Here is an 18,742-nt window from a genome sequence, read left to right as displayed (position 1 = left end):
AAGACGTGGGTTGGCAATTAAACATATTGAATGTTATCTTGCGAGTGATACGTAGCTATTTGTTATTGATTTAATATCTTAAAACACTCATCCATTTGTTATTCATAATTCCTTGATCTAAATTTTATTAAAAATCTAATTTAGTATTTAAGATTTAGATTTGAAATTAAGAGTTTGGTGATTTGGGGAGATGAAAAATTATTAGAAAAGTCTATGAAGAAATTTTGTCATTTGAGGAAGCAAGATGCATGAAAACCAATCTCCTCCAAGTAATTATATTAATAAACTATGTTAACCTTTTTATATATTTTTTAAGATTTCTAACATCTTTTTTACCTTGAAGGGGTGATGTCTAAATTACCCTGAAAAAGAAAGTCATCCCCATTAAATTCTGTCCTGAGATTAGTAAATATGGCCCACTGACTAATCTATATGGTCCACTGATTGTTGGGCCATCTTTTTTATGGGTCCAAGCCCAAAATAGATTCCCTTAATATTTATAATCAGTGTGGATTATAAGGAAAAGATCCTGTTTTAGTTCATCTGAAAAGGTAACCCACATATTATTAAAATACTAAAAAACCAAGTTAATGATTTGGTGGGACACATGTATTGAGGGTGATGAAGGTTATTTCCATCATAAGTTTTCTCAAAAGAAATGAGACTATGAGAGAGGGTTAGTTGGTAGTGAGAAATATGAGTGTAGAACAGCAAAGACATTTGTTAGGATAGTTGGCAAATGTGTCAGTAAAAACGAAAGATATCAAGCAAGCTTGGGCTTGAAGAGAAGAACCTCTCCATAATAAAATAAGATAAATAATTCAGATAATTTACAAGGACTAATTTGAAAATAATTTACCTGCAAGAGCAGTTGGCAGTAGTTAGAATGTCTTTTAAAAATCACACATTTCACCTATAACTTGGGCAGATCAGCAAAGTTCCCTCTCTCTCTCTCTCTCTCTCTCTCTCTCTGTCTATTCTGCTTAACAAACCCTTTAGAGTCTCTCCATTAATCTTTGATCACTAAAAGTGGGAATTTGATGCCTCTTTTACTCTTTCTGCAAAAACTTGTGAGTGATGTTTTTATGAGTTTTACCTGATTTAAACCAGCATTTGATGCTCTAAGGGTTCTACCAACAACCATTAGGGAAGCATTGTTTTTCTAGTGCTAGGACCTTTACCCATTTTAGTTACTCTATAATTCAAGAGGAATTACATTCTGTTAGGGTTTTTGTGGATACCCATTTGAGGAAATCTCTAAAGGGGTTATGCTACTGCCCTTTTATCTTGATTTGGGAAGGAGTTAGGGGTATTCAATTTGAAGCTTCAACAATTCTGTCGCTTTTATTGGGGTTTTATCTGTACACCATTGTGTTTGTTGTTCTCTCTGCTATCGATCCTCATTTGGGTTTGAATCATTGAAAAATGCAAGATTTTTTAAGTTAAAATTAATGGTTAAATGAGAAGATTATTATTGTTTCTTTGGAAAACAAAAGGGAATCTGCTTTCTTTTATGTTTAGTTTTGGTGAGCTGTTTACTAATGTCATTCCTTACTTCTTTGCACCCTTTATGCTCTGAAAGGTCCACTTTCTTGTCTGTGGGGCTTTGTTTTTTATTTTTATTTTTATTTTTATAATTAGTGTAGACTTGATCTTAGGGTTTTAGAAAGTAGAGGTAAGTGTTGGCTGGTGGAGGGTAGATTATGTGCTTGGTACATTGGATTTCTTCTTTTTCTTTCAGTGTATGAGATGCTACTACTTGGCCAGTTTCTTTTGCTTTAGTTCCTCTCTTGGCTGTATAAAGCTGCCAATGTTTACTTGTTCCTTGTTCAGTCTTGCAAGAAATTAACAGCTATTTTTAGTATTAAAAAAAAACCCCATTAGATTGAGTTATTGAACTTTCTCCTTTATATTATCAAGCTATTTCACTAGCATACCTGGTTTGGGACTTGTGAATTTGGGTTGTTTTCAGTTAATAAGTAGCTCGAAATCAAAAGTTTTGGTGGGGTGGTCAGTTTCATTTTACGGAAAATGGGTGCCGGTGAAAATGGTGATTTGGGTTTTCAAGAGGGAGATGAGAGCCTTTTGGGTTTTCAAAAGGTTGGAGTTACGAAATCTTCGAATGGGGTTGATTCGTTCTACGGTACTGGTTGGGATCCCCTTGTTTCACTAGCTGAGAATGTGGAATTTAAAAATTCTTCTTCGATGGGTTCTAGCCATTCGATTGCTGTTTCTCCCTACACAATTGGTAATTTGGAAAATCATGTTAATGGTAGCACCTCCCACCTTGTTCCGTATCCATCCGATCCTACTCTCATTGAGTTAGCGTCGAGGCTTCCATGCTTTGGTGGTGGAAGCTTTTCAGAGATGGTTAGTCCCTTTGGTCTGCCCGGATGCAACCAAATTGCTAATTCCAATGAGGGGGTTGGTGGAGTTTCACCTAAAGGAAAGAAAAGAAAAATGGGGACTGAATTTCATTCCGGAGTCGCACAAACTCAAATCGATTCCATTCAGGTAACCTTAGTTACATTTTTTATGATGTTTAATCACTAGATTCCAAAGATAATGCACGAGACATGTAATTGTAATTCCATTTCCAATAATAGATTACGGAGATGGAGCAACAAAACGATGTTTCACAGGAGACCCTTGACGATTGGAGAGAGCAGGACGAGAAGAAACAAAAAACAGATAAGAACTCGGGCTCAAATGTGCGTGGTAAGCTATCTGGTAAACAAGCTAAAGATAGCTCCCAAAATGGGCAAACTTCAAAAGAAGATTACATTCATGTGAGAGCCAGACGAGGTCAGGCTACCAATAGTCATAGTCTCGCCGAAAGGGTAAGTAGTTTTACTCGTCTTTATCACAAAGTTTTGATGTTTTATATCGATTGTGAACCTAGAAATCTTATTGACTTGTAGGTGAGAAGAGAAAAGATTAGCCAGCGGATGAGGTTTCTTCAAGATCTCGTTCCGGGATGCAATAAGGTAACATAAGAAATAAGAAAGATTAATTTTTTATACATTAAATTTTATATTTATACTGAGTTCTAATAGGATTGATGGTATTAACTATTGTAGATTACTGGGAAGGCCTTAATGCTTGATGAGATTATCAACTATGTGCAATCATTGCAAAGGCAGGTCGAGGTATGCTATTCGAAAACATAGAAGAGTGCATCCGGCCTTATTTGAGAAAATATGTGATGAAAGTCTTTAACCTCTTCAAATCTATTCCCATAAAGCTTGATCACCTTATACATCCACACATGGCTTATTGAACCAAACTTTTCAAACAGCCAACTTTATTCTCTTAGCGATCAAAATTTTAGATCTAAGGCTTTGCCCCAATCAAGGATATCAGGTAGCTCTAGTGGGGTTCATCGAGAATGATGGAATTCTTGTTTACAATACATTTATTCTTTTATTTTTGTAAGTCATCAATCAACTAAGCCTTATATAAACTATTTGGTACTGTTGGGAGAAAAAATAAAAGCTATTTATAAGTGATATTCTGATTCATAGAACCAATCATGGTACAACCTAATTATTTCTACGAAATTTAGGAAATAATTTATTTCCACATGGCTCGACATCAAATTTAACCAGTTTGTGTATATTTATAGTGGAAATCACTTTTTATTTGAGAAAATTTTTCAGTGAAGAGTAAATCCTAACTGAAATAATCAAAATTCAAGTATAAAATGCAATTTTTCGCTAGAAATATTCTGATAAGCCATGAAATACAACTTAAAACATTCTTTTTTGAAAAATCATTATAAAACTATTGACAAAGTTTATAAATTGCTTGTAAAAAGGCTTGTTAATTGCATACGTTCTTTCGTTAGAAAAAATGAATTATGATAATCTAAGTATTTATATATCATCTTATTTTGATGTATTCTAGGCATATTAGTATGTTCATATAAGCACGTAGGTACAATCACCCATGTTCTAATTGGTTGGATATATTAGGCTTTCACTATATAGTTAATTTGACATAATTATTATCATTTCCAAGTAGAATATAATTAATTGTTTCTGTTGGGCTCTCAGACAACGTTCAATGCTAGTGCTGCTCCATCAATCTTCATTTCCACATGTCTTATTGCTGTTTATATAGTTTGATGAGATATGCGTCTTTTCTTATTCATTATTTTCTACAATGTCAATGAAAAATTCCTCAATATTTTCATTAATTGCATAAGATTTGTATCAATTTTTACAATTATTAATATTTCCATTTTCATGTTGATCGAAATAGGCACCAGAACCAAAATTAAGTACTTACGAATATTTGGTTAATGATTATTTATTTATTTCTAAACAATTTAGTGAGTTGATTACCTTTCAAAAAAAAAAAAAAAAATTGGTTGATTGAGGCCGTTTGTCTTACCAAATTCTAGTTTTTGATGATTAAGAAAATATTGTTTTGCTTTCTCAGTTTTTGTCGATGAAACTTGCTACTGTCAATCCAGAGCTCCACATTGATATAGAACGAGTTCTGTCCAAAGATGTAAGAGTGAGCAATTTAGTGCACGAACTATAAGTCTGAATGAATTACAGTTTCTTTTAGTAATTGCCATGAGTTTAATCAGAGTTAACTCCAATGTAGATTCTTCATGCACGAGTGGGTGGTTCTGATATTCTCAGATTTGGTCCAGGAATGAGTTCCTCTCATCCTCATCCACATATCACCCCACATGGTACAGTGCGAGCTCTCCAATGTACGGAGTCACAGTTACCCTCTATGCCTCAGATGCCAAGTGTATGGGATGATGAGCTTCAAAACGTTATTCAGATGGGATTCATGTCTAATCCAGCCCATGGCAATCTGGGATTGACCGGTAAATTTTGAAGTTATCAAATTTAGATCACTATAAGCTTGATTGGTTAATAATCACGAAAAATTGTCCCCAATTTTCAGGTCACATGAAAGTGGAGCTATAGATTTTTGGTGGGAAGAAAAGGGTTTAACCCTTCTAACACGAAGCATTCAACAAGCGATTGGTTGATTGCTAAATTTTTTTACCAAAAAAAGAAAGAAAGAAAGAATTTTATTCAGAGTTGTATAGTTCACAGCTCCTAACAGTTTGTTCTTCGAATTTTAGAAGAAGATAGTGACTTCATCGATGCAAAGTGTGTATAGTCAGATAGAATAGTTTGAGAGAAAGGATTGTGTTCATGGGTGTTATAGAATAGATTTGGTGTATGTGAGAAGCTTTGTGAGAGTTCTTGGTTGACTGTAATAGTCAGTGTGCATGGAGTTATTGAGTTGGGGTTGAGTTACATTTCATGTCTTCAAAGCTAAGCTCCATTATATCACAATAAAAGTGAAGTTGGGTCTCTCTCTGAATTGGTGATTAAGTCTTTGATTTGTTGGCAAATTTTCATTGATTGTTGGATGAGATTTGTTTTTGAGTGAAAATGTTTTATATTTTTAAACCACTATAGTAAAGAGATGGTGTTTCACAAGAAAGATTAAGGTGACAACCCTTCTAGAGATCATCAACACAGTGGTCTGATTCATAAGTTGGCTTAATGTGCAATTTGTCCACAAAACATACAAGTTCAGCTCTTCTTTCCTGTATGATTCTCTTATAATGATTTTCAGCTCTATTACAATCTCATACTCTTAGCAACTTATGGCCCAATTTTGGTTAGGACTAGATTTAGATCCAATAAAAACCTGATCCGACAAGGGTCCAATACAATCCAGATTGATGATTTCAATTCTTGCTAGGTAGGGCTGTCAATGGGCCAATTTTGGTAGCATCAAGACCCATTTAGGTATGTGGCCCAATTCATGTTTACGGCTGTCCTTGAGAGCTGACTCATTGGCAATCCAGCCCGTAAGTATTCCCAAATATATGTGGACCTAGTCATTTTGTTATTCAGCCCAACCCAATGAGAGGGCTTTAGCAATAGCAATACGGGAATCCAATCTGGTTGGGTTTGGACTTGGATTTTGAGGTCGTTTTTAAGATGCAGCACATTGATAGTCCTATCGCTTGTTAGCAAGGCGAAAATTCGAGTTTTATTCGATTTTGGGTTGCAAAAATTCCGTAAAACGTTCGCTAAGAGGAAAATACAGGGCATATGCTTTTAATATGCCACACATCAAAAGTTCGGAAACAAATAATTTGGTATACTTTGACAGAGAGACAACCTATATAGTAATATAATTATCATAATCTAATGGATTTCAAGTTATGAACTTTTCAATTATGTGAGATAGAGAGACCTGTCTGGATGGGCTGCTGGAGAGTGGAGACAATGGAGAAATTGAGAAGTCCAACAAATGGAGGAGACTGGAGCTTCGTCGGTAACTTGGGTCAATGTCACTTTTTTTGTCGAATATTACGATATTAATTAAAAAATCATTTTCTCAACAAAAAAAATCGTTTTATTTGTTTTTAATTATTCGGTTGACAGATTGGTAAAGGTCTTATCCCATGGACTTAGCTCCTAAGAACACTCACTGTAGGGGTTTTGCTCTCTACGATCAAATTTACTACATAAGTGCATAATTGTCTACGTATCTAGAAGAAAATGTTAAGTACATAATACAGAGACAGTAAAGGAACAGACTTCAAAGGTTCTCTAAGCGGATGCATTTGGATCATTGGTCAAAACCCATTCAGCCAACATTGGCTGTCGAACGCCCCCACACATGCACGCACACACACACACACATATATATATATGGGTTGATTTATTGTGAGGATGAACTTCTTACCATAGAGATCATTCTCACAAAAATCCAGCACATTTCAAAACTTCTAATCCTATAAGATGAAGGATTGTTAACATGGATTGTAACTTGATCCTAATCCTATATATAGAGATGTGGTTATATGGACCGAAGGACCATCTATCTCTATGGATCACAAGCCAACGTGGCGCCCAAAACCACCATCAGGTGCCACATGTATGTAGAGCATGAAATTTGATGAACTTTCAAAAAAAAAAAAAAAAAATGAAGAGATTTTTTCACCCTTAGATTTAAATTTTAAATCTTGAGGTTTAGTGACCTTCCATTTTCAAACTCAATATCTACCCCAAAAAAACAAGATTAACTACAATAAGCATTTTTATTAATACATGTTATGAGGATAGACTTAACTAGAATTAACTAGTAATCATCGTACAGGGCGACTAAGCGACTAGTCCCTCATGTGATCCCCTCATTGGCCACCCTCAAGGATTTATCCTTGCTTACCTGCCATTGCAACTCGGGCGGGTTGGGACGGGTTGGAGATCAACCCGCGCCCAACCCAAACTTGACAAACACCAACCCACACCCTTGCCCAATCCTACCTCGAGCATGAAAATGCTCAACCCAAACCCTACCCAAGTTGGATTGGTTGGATTAATACATTCCTCATTAATACTAGGTAATTTAGTATTAGTAAAGGTTTATATAAAGATAAGTGGTGTGTAAAAGAACTGAAAAGTTTTTAAAAAAATTCCTTAAAAATATGTTTCGAAAGTTTATATACATAAATTATAAGCAAATTTAAAGAGTGAAAAATAATAATAAGATTAATTAAAATAATCATTTTTATTAATAATCACAATTTTCAAGAAAAGAAAAATATGTAAAGTTGTAATATAATCATTGTATGACAATATAGAATAACATTTCAAGCAAAGCATTAATAACAAAGATAACATTTAACTAATGAAAATAATCACACATTAATTTAGATATATAGATAAACAAAAGCATAGATATTGAAATATGAATTATGAGTGTGAAAGAAACTAAGTTAAGAATTTTTTGTAAATTATAATCATATTAAGTTTGGGTTTGGACAAATCGGGTTGGCCGATATCTATGCCCACACCCAACTAGATTTGAGTTGGGCATTTTTTTTTTTTTTTTTGCCCAAACCCGAGGCCAAACCACAGCTAACTATGCTCAGGCATGACCCAAGTTCGGGTTCAACCCATTGGGTTCGGATTTTATCTACCCAAGTTGCAGACCTATTACCTAGTATATGTGGTTTGAAGGGCATTGCATGTACACAGGGGATTTGGGTGATATATGGTGTTCTAAGAGGCTAGTTACCCCGCCCTGCTAGTTAGTCCTACGGATCTGGAACTCTTGTTACCCAAAAAAAAAAAATCCCTCATGTGAACATAAAAGTTATGGAAACTTGAAACCTGAATCCCCAACAAACCATAGAACCTTGTGGGTCATTTGCAGTTTGGATGTGTCACACACACTTCCTCACCACAGCTACATCTTGCAACCCATCCTGATTCCTGCACACAACCATCTCCTCATTAGATGGCAGATTAGGTCAGATACAAACTTTTCAAATCAATATCGTTTTGAATTGGATTATGATACCCAAAGCACTTTGACTCTTTCCTTCCAAGTATAGTTTGTGACATTTTTCTTTGGATGAATCTTTTGAAATACGTATGGATTGGGATGGTTGGAATAAAATTGAAAAAGTTCAAAAACAAAATTAGATTATTTGTTAATAGAGGTGGAATGTTCAAACCCACATTTATCAAAAAGCCTTATTTGTAATTTAAAATATTAATTAAAGAATATTTTTTTTTAACATTACATGATAAAAATGGTATTTTTGTAATTTCAAAATACAAGCAACGTTTATTAGAAATTTTATTGGTTTTTAACCAGAAATTTATTAAGCTTTTGGAAAAATTACTAGAAAATGGCTAAACATTTTAATATTTACAATAATAAAAAAAAACTTTTTTTCAAAAACCAATTAAGTAGCTGGACAATCCAATGTTTTAGTAATTTGTTGGACTGTCCGGAGTTTTAAAGTGTTAAAATACATTGATTTACCAAAAATACCCCCCAAATGATTAAAACACTAGATTATTCATTGTTTTAATAGCTTGATTTTGCACTCTAACAATTAACTTTCATTTAAAATGCTGGACAGTCTGACGAGATACTTCATTTTTGATAATTTTTGAAAAAATAGATTTTTTTTTGTAAACATGCAAATGTCTAGCCCTCTTTTAGTAATTATCTCTAAATTTAAATTTAAAGATGGAGACATTTGTGAGATCCAAATTTTGATGTCAAACCACTTGTACTCCGTCTTGTCTCATTATAATAGTAAAGATTTATGTGTTCTTAATGTACAAACAAAGTACATTTCTCTTCTATAAACAACCATGTTTTTTTTTCTCACTATTGTTAGTGTGTGAAGATTTTGTGAGTGAAATTTTGGATTTAAAATCAAGACTTTCTTCCTTTTCTTTGTTCTTAACAATTTCTCATAATAGAAATTCTTCGATCCCTCAGCGAACATAATCATTGTATGTTGTTGAATCACATGTAAATTTATAATATATTTATTTTTCTTGTGTGTTATAGTGCTTAATCATGATAGGGTTTTTTGTATTTTTGTAACAAAGACAATTTGGTAGAAGAGTCGTGAGAATCTGACTACCTATGTGGCATACTCAAATGATTATCTGATGTGATAAGTTTGGAACAGTAAATTTATATTTTTCGAGATACATGAATTCCTCGAGATATATTTTTTTTTATGGGAAAGTGCAGTCATGCATCGCCAGGAGTGCAGATCTACGGTTCCCAATCTTGTCAATTGAGTTTGCCATGTGGGATAGTCAGATTATCACGATTCTTGGTAGAATGAAAGTGCTTATTATCTAGAACACTTGATAGTGAGAAATGGACATCATGATAAAATGTCATGGCCAGGTGGTGGGCCTATTAGAATTTAGAACACATTCGATCATGATCGAACATCTGTCCCTGTTTTGTTTATTATACAAGTAAAGATCACTATTGTTCACCTAATATATCTAAAAAGAAATGGACCTCCAAACGCTTTTTCACTTTTTCGGGGAATGAGTTTGGGTCAACCAAAGGAATAACAGTTTGACTAATAAAATTAAAAGAAAAAAAAAGTAAGCAAATGGAATGAAAAGAATTAGGAATTTAGGATAAACCCCACTAACTCTGTCTCCTACTTTTCTTTTTATTCTTTTTTATTCCTTAAATTAAATTAAATTCAAAGCAACAAACAAACGTAACTCAAAAGGTTACGTTAATAACATAAGCACGCGGACGGCTTTTTTAAGAATATGCGTGCACTAGAACAAAAACCAGGGGTGGAGTCAGGATTTCTTTTATAATGAGGGCAAATTATGATTTGTTGTATAGTTGAAGACCTTGAAGATGAATGATTTTATAAAGAAATCCAAAGGTTTTGGTTAGAAATTGAAAAAAATGATATTTAGGTCATTTCCAATTAATATATGAGAAGGCCTGGTCAAGAGGCAATGTCAACAACAAAAAATTGGAAGGAGGTGAGGGGTGGGGGCAAATAGGGAAAGAAAGGTGAGGGAGTGAGAACAAATGGGGCATGTAATTAATTGAAAATGAAGAGGTGTCTCAAAGTTCTGTGAGGGGCAATTGCCCCCACCAACTCCTTACTAGCTTTGCCCCTGCCAAAAAGGGAGGGGACTTGAGGTTAGGACATAAAACATGTCTCGATCTTATCCTAAATCAAGTTATCTTAACTCAAATTTAACGGGTTTGATTTCTTCAAGTATATTCAAATAAAAAAATAAGTCGGATATGAGTTGATGTCCTTTGACCTATCGTTATATCCAAATGATATATTATTTTGAAAATTATAGTTTTATGTACGAATTATGTTTTAGGTGTCTCGAAACCAATTCAATCATTTGGAAGATCCAAATGATCAAATTAGGAGTCCCATTACACTCTAGGCATCATAAGGGATCAACCATCAAAAGATGGGGGAAATCCAAGTCAAAACCATCCTGACACAACCTTGTTTCTAGGTGGCGCAACTAGTGAATCAAGTTGGGTCATCCTACTTCTTGTGATTGGCTCTCACATGTTGATAACCACATCAGCTGAGCTCACATGTGTACAAGCCACAAATGTTTTGCAAAAGCCTTTAAATAGACTCGTAGGCCTTAGTTTAAAAGCTTCGCATACTTATAATTTTCTTGTATTTTAGATTAGGTTAGATAAGTGTACTTGAAGTTACGTCATTAAAGAAAACTATTTTTTTACTTGTCTCTTATTTTTTTATCCCTTTTATTTTAAATTGAAAAGTGGCTAACTCCCTCCATTAGAGAGATTGTTGAAGTCAAGAGTAAGAATGTTTTAATGTTTAATCTCAATTTACTTAATTACATATTAATTATTTTAATTTTTCTAATTGTTTCTTTTTTAAACTTGCTTAATTTTTTCTTACTACTTAATGTGTCAACCTAGATGAATTAATCTTAAATAAATTCAAGTTAATTCATGCTTAAGTTAGATATCTAATCATTGAGAGTTGAGCGATCTAAGGGAGGATTCACGACTTTTGCTCTTTATCTTGTTCCTCAATGATCTTTCTTCTGATCCATACATTTTAATTTCTTTTGATATTTAGAGATTTTCTCACTGTCTCAGTGGATTTGACCCTTACTTACCAAGCACTTAAGGTAAATTTTATTTGCTCTTCCATCTCATATCTTCATCAACAATACACAGCGAGCATCAAGACCGCACCTCAAGAAGTTCTATTGAGTTCGAATCTCACCTTAAGGGCCACCCTCAAGGAGTTATCCTAGAAATTACTTGGTACTTGCAAGGGCTACATGTGCCCCAAGGATTAGTCAGGTACTTTAAGAGGCCTAGATACCTTGATTCCCAAAAAAAAAATGAGTAGAAGATGAATGTAGCCTTAATAAAAATCGATGTAACCGTTGTAGAAATCTGAAATTCTATTGAGTCTCTTGATTTAATTATAGGAACATGGATAAGGCTTATAAAAAAGAATATTAAATAAAAGCAAATTTTATCAAAAGAATGGCAAGTTTTGAACCTAGGTTGTGGTATCAATACTTACAAAATTTTAACCAACTTAGCAAGATGACACCTTTTTTCATTTAGTAAATAAGCAAAAGATATTCCGTCCCAAATGATCAACAAGAAGATTACCAACAAAGTGATGTGGATGGACAATGTTTAAATATCTAGGACCCATTCACACCAATAGCATGCAAAAGCAAGCCAAAGGGAAAGACTGCAATTGGATGTATCATATTGCACCTTATTACAATGTATTTTATTATCTAATACTCTCCCACAAACTCATATTGATTAATGGTTGACGTGAGATTGATGAAATCTAAATCCTTGAAATCTATTGTCTTTGTATTATAAGATAATAATAATTTAAAATCTACGTTGTTGATGAAAGTCGTGTTGAAGAATCCAAGTGGATAAAGTGCTCTTTGGTCTAGTTCCTTCTATTTTCAATGGATGAAAGGAATTGCTCTTACAATGATTTAGTGGAGAAGAAAGAGCAGTATAATATCATAAAATTCCCAGAATTTACCAAAGATAGATTTTTGTATATGAGTTATTTGACGAAATGGTTAACAGAGGTTGCTTTTTTTATTTTTTGGTGAAAAATGCTGAATGACACAAATGGAGACACAAAGGTGATAAAAATGATGTGGTGGCATGCACGTAACTATAGATGCTTTTTACTCGTATCTCGCAGAAAAGCATCTACGGTAATGTGCACTACACCACATCATTTTGTCACATTTGTGTCACCTCAGCACAACTTTTTATTTTTATTTTTTTTCCTAATTAACAAGTAATGATCCATTAATAGATCGTAGCACTACCACTGGTGTCAAAAAAAGCAGTGTGACCCACTCAATACGACATGGGAATTCAAAATTCTATTAATTATCTTAGTATTAAGGGAAAAAATACTTGTATATCAAAACTTGTAGGTTGTAAAAGTTAGCCTTTCCAAAATCTCTATTGATTGCGTAGGCACACACGCATCTCTCATTCTCATCTCAACAGTCCCCTTCTCGAAAGCAGATCCTCTGTAGCATATGGTTCTATAGCAACTCTGTAGTACACTTTCAAAAGATGAGAGAGGTATTTAAAAAAAAAATTAACATCTCATCTTCTTGTGATCATGACTTAGATATGATAAAACAAAAACAAAACCAAAAAATAAGTTCTTTTATGCAAATCCATCTCTTTAAAAATGAAGGGCTACTAAACTCCCTATATTTTAAGCTACAAGATCTAATTTTATCGTTGATGTGGCGTTCTTTCAACAATTGAAAGTGTACTACAAGGTTGCGACTGGAACCTCCCGCTTTCTCACTCTCATCTCTCACACACATCTCTTCTTGTTATTTCAATCTCATCTCTCTCTCTCTCCTCATCTCAACCCTCCCTATCTCACTCTCATATATCACACACGCATATCTTCCTATCATTTTAACTTCTACCTTCTCTCTCTTTCTCTCTCATCTCAGCCCTTCCTTTCTCTCACTCTCATCTCCACTCTCTCTTTTAGAACTCAGTTATCCCCTCTCTCTCATCTTAGTTGTTATTTCTTCTTCTTTTTTAAAGAAAAAAAAATGACTTAGTGTATATTTGGTAACACTTCTGAAGTTTGAATGGAGGTGGTTCAATTTTAAAATTCAAACTTCAAAAGCTCTATTGTCATTTGTTTCGATTCGGATTTCATAATTAAGAACCAAAATTCAAAAGTTTTGGCTTAGCAATGGGGGGATGCTATGTGAAATTTTGAATTTATTTTTTATTCCTAAAATACCCTCATCAAAACATTGATTTTTATCACTTATCCATTATTTATACATATCCTAAAATCCTTATATTTAACTTTTCTACCTTTCATTCCTCTACAACAATGTTGTCAAGGTCTTTCTCATTTATCTCGTTTTGTGTTTGAAAACCTTATATTTTTCATTCCAAAATTAACACAGTAAAATCTCTCTCTATCTTTGATCTATTATTTTCATTCATTAATGAACATTTCTTTTTCTTCTAATATTATATGTTTCATGTATGCAATTTTGATCATATGCTTGTAATTTAAGAATCTCTAAAAAATTTTGAGTGTATAGGGTTTAAGTTTTGCTAATTTTAATGTTTCAAGAAAAAACGATTGAGATTATTAAGGTAGTCATCTTGGTCTTGAACAATTTTTAAAATCATAAGATACTAGTGTCTATTTTAGAAATAGCTCAGAATTATCTATTTCATGGATGATTAAGAGATGATTAAGTAGTGTTTACACATCAAAAACTATTTTTGAATGTCGTTTATATTTTGACTATAGGCAAGCAAGTGGTTTGGTAGGATAATTAGGATTGTATGGATTTTCTCTTTTTTGATGAAATTTTTTCAAGGAGTTTAGAAGTTATTTTTTTGACTTTTGAAGAAGGTGGTTAGGTGTGTAGCATTTCAAATGCTTAGTTATTGGGGTATTTTTTGACGTTTGAATCTTTGTTTGTTCGTAGTTGTTCATTTCAACCTCCTTTCTTTATTGCTTCAATGAAATTTTCTCATAAAAAAATCTAGATTTCTGTACTCATCATTAATCATCTATGCTTACGTTTACAAGAAGGCTCAATATGGAAGATTATTTAACTAGAAAATGCATGATTATTTATTATTTGATTATTACATTATTGGAATATAATTTATTAAGTATGAATTCAATTTAAAAATAATACTTTTGGGGTGTTTGATTTATTAGAAATCGAAATTAAATGTGTGGATGATTTCATTATGCATAATATGTTATATTTTTCAGTTAACAATTTATTAAAATTACAAAAGAGTAATATTGTCAAAATAACCATTATGTTTTAAAATTATATTTGTAACTAGGAACTTTTAAAAATGACATATAAACAATTTTTCCAGAGCCGGATTTCAAAAAATAGAAATTAGACTTCAAACTTAAGAAGTATTATCAAACATACCCTTAAGCTACTCTATCTCTCTCTATTTTTTTTTTTTTTTAATTAGGAACGTACGAATGAATTTTTTTTTAGTGCAAAAAGAATTTTTAAAGTGTCAGGTTGCAACTAATTGTAGTTTATATATAAGTAATTACTACCTAATATTAATTGCAAAAATCCTTGTTGGTAGGGTTTATATATAAAATAAAGAAAATCATAAAAATAACTTTATCAAAAGAAATCTAATGTGATATAATGCAAAAAAACATTTGCCTTGCTAAGTAAGATTTCAAATCTTACCAAGACTCGTTAAGTTAAATGGATAACCAAATTAGCAAATCCAACATCACAACCATCAAGATTTCACGAAAAAACTTATTAAAAAAAAATAATTTCTTTTGGACTTGATCTAAGGTTTTGACAATGGACGGCTTTTCAACTCCCACGGAATTCCCAAATTTAAAATTAAAATTTAAAGATGAAAAATAACTTTCTTAAGTTATTTTTAAAAAAATCATACAATTTTGTCCTCTACATCCATGTGGCTTCGGATTACGTTGATGCCACAAGGTGAACTCAACAACATTGAGTAAGATTTCAAAACTTACCAAGTAAGGCTAGACTTACTCTATAATGCAATCTAATCTAATAATTATCGGATGCACCTTTTTTCATCATCTTACAACAATCTCATGATCTTTATAGATGGTGTGTGATACTAAAAAGTTGACATGACAATAAAAAAAATATTAGGAAAAAAAGAAGAAGATATTAATCAAAACATGCGCACCTTATGACAAATTTTCGATATTGGTATACTGTCTTTTAATTTGCAAAATATGTTTTTCTAGTAAATTCATCAATTTTATAATTAACAAATTTCTTATTAAATTATAAGTGAGATCGCACGTTTATTGCAAAATCACTAGTAAAATCATGTTTTGAGAATTAAAATGAACAATTTACTGGACTTAGGATTTGGTCTTATTCACAGCTGTAGCTTCTATCATCACACTAGCTTTTGCTAATGCCATCCCAATAAGTGTGCTAACGGTTAATTCTTTGGTGATTTACATATGAATTAGGGTCGCGTTAGAAAAAGTTGGTGTGACAATAGAATCTATTCCCCCAAAAACTAAAGTAGGAGCCGTCAAACAATCTCGCTATCGACAACAAATGCCCCTCTCCTGAGATGACCACTATCAGTCTCCTACAAACACATACCAGCTGTCACTATCTTACGCCTCATGCGCATTAAGCTACCCCAACACACCCAACTTAGTGCTCCCCACTCTCCCCCTTTCTTTCTCATCACACCACCCATAACAAACTGTCTCTCTCTCTTCTGTTCCCCCTAACGTGCGCCTTTCTCTCAAAATTTCAAGTACAGAACAGAGAAGAAGATCAAACAATTAATACAAGAAGAAACCCTGGCATGGGTACTTCGATTCTCATCTATGTCACCCTCCTGCTAACATGCGCCTACGTCCCACCATCGACATCAGATCCAGACGACGAAGCTTGCCTTAAAAACCTAAAACAATCCTTCGAAGACCCAACACACAGTCTCAAAAACTGGACCAAAACCACCTTCGCTAACCCATGTAGCGGTTTCACATCTTACCTCCAAGGCGCCACATGTAACAACGGTCGAATCTACAAACTCTCGCTTCCAAACCTCTCTCTTCGAGGATCCATCTCTCCTTATCTCTCCAACTGCACCAATCTCCAATCTCTTGATCTCTCCTCCAACACCATCACAGGACCCATTCCTCCTGATCTTCAATTTCTCCTCAATCTCGCTGTTCTCAATCTCTCCTTTAATCGTCTCACAGGCCCAATACCCCCACAGATTGCACTCTGTGCTTACCTCAACGTCATAGATCTACACAACAATTTGCTTACTGGACAGATTCCTCAACAATTAGGGCTTCTTGTGAGGCTTTCGGCTTTCGATGTTTCGAATAATAGGCTTTCGGGTTCAATCCCTCTATCTCTGGGGAACAGGAGTGGGAATTTGCCCAAGTTCAATGCGAGTTCTTTTGAGGGTAACAAAGATCTTTATGGGAACCCATTGCCGCCACTTAAAAATAAAGGGTTGTCAGTTATGGTGATAGTTGGGATTGGTTTGGGGAGTGGGTTGTTGAGTTTGGTTCTTAGTTTTACTGCTGTTTGTATTTGGTTGAGGGCTACAGAACATGGGATGTCTTCTGAGGAAGGGAAGATCAGTCAACTTATGCCTGATTATTGAAGCTTTAATTGGTGAAGATTGATATTAAATCAGTGAACCTCAGATGAATTTGAGGTGAGATGAAGTGTGGGTAACTCTTCTTTTCCTTCATTTTCTTTCTACTTTGATGGGTTTTTGACATCTGGGTTTACTGATCTTTTCATCGTTTTTTTTTTTATTTTTCTTCTCTTAATTTTATTTTTCCCAACCATGTAAACTAATTTCAGATATGGGTTTTTAATGAAATACTAACTAGTGTCTAACAAATCTACACATCTCCCTGTACTCTGCTGTTGTTTTCATTGTGTTTGAGCTTGTCTTTGTCGGTTTTTATTGGAAGTTTGGATGGCAAAGATGGAGACAGTTTGAACTTTAAAACACAGCTGCCAGGAATTTTGTCTCTAATGTGTGTCCAAATAATGCGCATTAATTTCTTGGATTTGCTAATGTGAGCTGGTGGAGGGAGATCCTTTATCCTTATTACAACGGGATCTCAAGCAACTTAAGGCTGGTGTAGTGGCACACGTTAATTTTTGGTTTGGTTAAGTTGTTTTTCTAAATGAGTAATTAGAGTCTCAAAGCTTCATTTAGCTCTCAGACAGTAAAAACTGTGAGAAAGGAAAGTCTAAAATTCGAAGGATTTGAGGAAGAAAATGAATTAATATCTCTTACTTAGAAGTTAAATTCATTTTTCAGCAAAGTCAAGTATCATCCTTTTATTGTATTGATTCAAAGCTTGAATCATTGGATTTATTGTAAAATAGTAATATATGTATTATGGCATGGAACTATCGATCAATTGACAAATGTGAGGTGTGAAATGTGGTAAAAGGAGATTAAAAAGAATGGTCATTGACCTTAATTCATGGAAAAAATAGAAGAAAAAAAAAGTGTTGTCAAACTATTAAAATGGAGTATGTGGGAATCATTTTGGTCATGCCACGCAATTGGAACACGTATCATAGAAGAGTAAGCGGTCCATTAGGAATCGTTGGGTAAGAGTCAAGTCTAATCGGTGAATAGGAGGAATATTGAGCTCTTTGACCCAAGTTGAATGGTTGCAACAAGAAAGAGGTGAGGACATATCCCCGAGCATGAGAACACAAAGTAAGGTATGAGTTAAGCACCTTAAGCATAGTTGGCCCATTCCCTAAATGCTATAAGAGAACAATAAAGTAGTATTCCTATATCGAGATGAACAATCTATGCTACTTAATAAATACATACCGAGGTGAGAATTGGGGGTTAGACGCAAGGTTCAGAAAGTAAGTTGTCCCCGTTTAATGCCTCTCAGATCAGTAAGATATCAGCTTGAACTCAGAGTCTACACCCTATTAAGTCAAGGAATAAAATGTGATTTGAACCTTTTCTTTCGAAAATCTCTTCAATAAATGCAAGAGTTTAGAGTACTTGTCAAGAGTAGAGGTGGGCAAGATATTCTTTAACTTACCTACATCAAAACAATGAATTATGCCAACTTAACATTAATGGTCTGAGACATTATTAATCAAATTCTATAGGAGCAATAATAAAGACATGGACACGAATCCCAAAGAAGACCAACCAACTCCCATCCAACTATTGTCTTAGGTGGCGTCCAACTTAGGGAAGTCGGGTGGCAGCACATGTCCTGAAGCCTTGGCTATAAAATGGTAATCAAAATAGGAAAACTGTTAGAAAAAAAATGGGGACAACGGGGGGGGGGGGGGAGGGG

The 18,742-nt window shown here is 33.9% G+C and overlaps 2 protein-coding genes and 1 non-coding gene across 5 annotated transcripts; 2 read left to right on the top strand and 1 right to left on the bottom strand.

Moving 5' to 3' along the window:
- The first annotated feature begins 782 nt into the window (after nt 1-782).
- On the top strand, nt 783-5,355 carry LOC147406975 (transcription factor bHLH74-like). 3 transcript variants are annotated; one of them, XM_086435343.1, is made up of 7 exons: nt 783-2,514; nt 2,643-2,840; nt 2,922-2,987; nt 3,081-3,149; nt 4,444-4,521; nt 4,615-4,846; nt 4,927-5,355. In XM_086435343.1, the coding sequence occupies exons 1-7, from the start codon at nt 2,032-2,034 to the stop codon at nt 4,947-4,949; spliced, it is 1,149 nt and encodes a 382-aa protein (XP_086291469.1). In that variant the 5' UTR covers nt 783-2,031; the 3' UTR covers nt 4,950-5,355. The 3 variants fall into 3 exon arrangements, with proteins under 3 accessions (XP_086291469.1, XP_086291467.1, XP_086291468.1); XM_086435341.1 differs by having other exon boundaries at nt 800-2,514; nt 2,607-2,840; XM_086435342.1 differs by having other exon boundaries at nt 811-2,514; nt 2,607-2,840; nt 4,444-4,515.
- A 6,597-nt stretch (nt 5,356-11,952) lies between these two features.
- On the bottom strand, nt 11,953-12,049 carry LOC147406974 (small nucleolar RNA snoR99). The gene has a single exon (XR_015177130.1). It is a non-coding gene; the product is annotated as a small nucleolar RNA snoR99 (small nucleolar RNA).
- Nucleotides 12,050-16,057: 4,008 nt separating this feature from the next.
- RLP44 (receptor like protein 44) lies at nt 16,058-17,819 on the top strand. Its single transcript, XM_086435340.1, has one exon. The coding sequence runs from the start codon at nt 16,234-16,236 to the stop codon at nt 17,047-17,049; it is 816 nt and encodes a 271-aa protein (XP_086291466.1). The 5' UTR covers nt 16,058-16,233; the 3' UTR covers nt 17,050-17,819.
- Nucleotides 17,820-18,742: the final 923 nt, after the last annotated feature.

The sequence above is a fragment of the Akebia trifoliata genome, chromosome 3, assembly GCF_017979445.1.
Source record: "Akebia trifoliata isolate Shusen 1 chromosome 3, ASM1797944v1, whole genome shotgun sequence".
Taxonomy (NCBI): Eukaryota; Viridiplantae; Streptophyta; class Magnoliopsida; order Ranunculales; family Lardizabalaceae; genus Akebia; species Akebia trifoliata.
The sequence above is the reverse complement of the archived record's forward strand: the minus strand, read 5'-3'. Positions and strand labels throughout refer to the sequence as shown.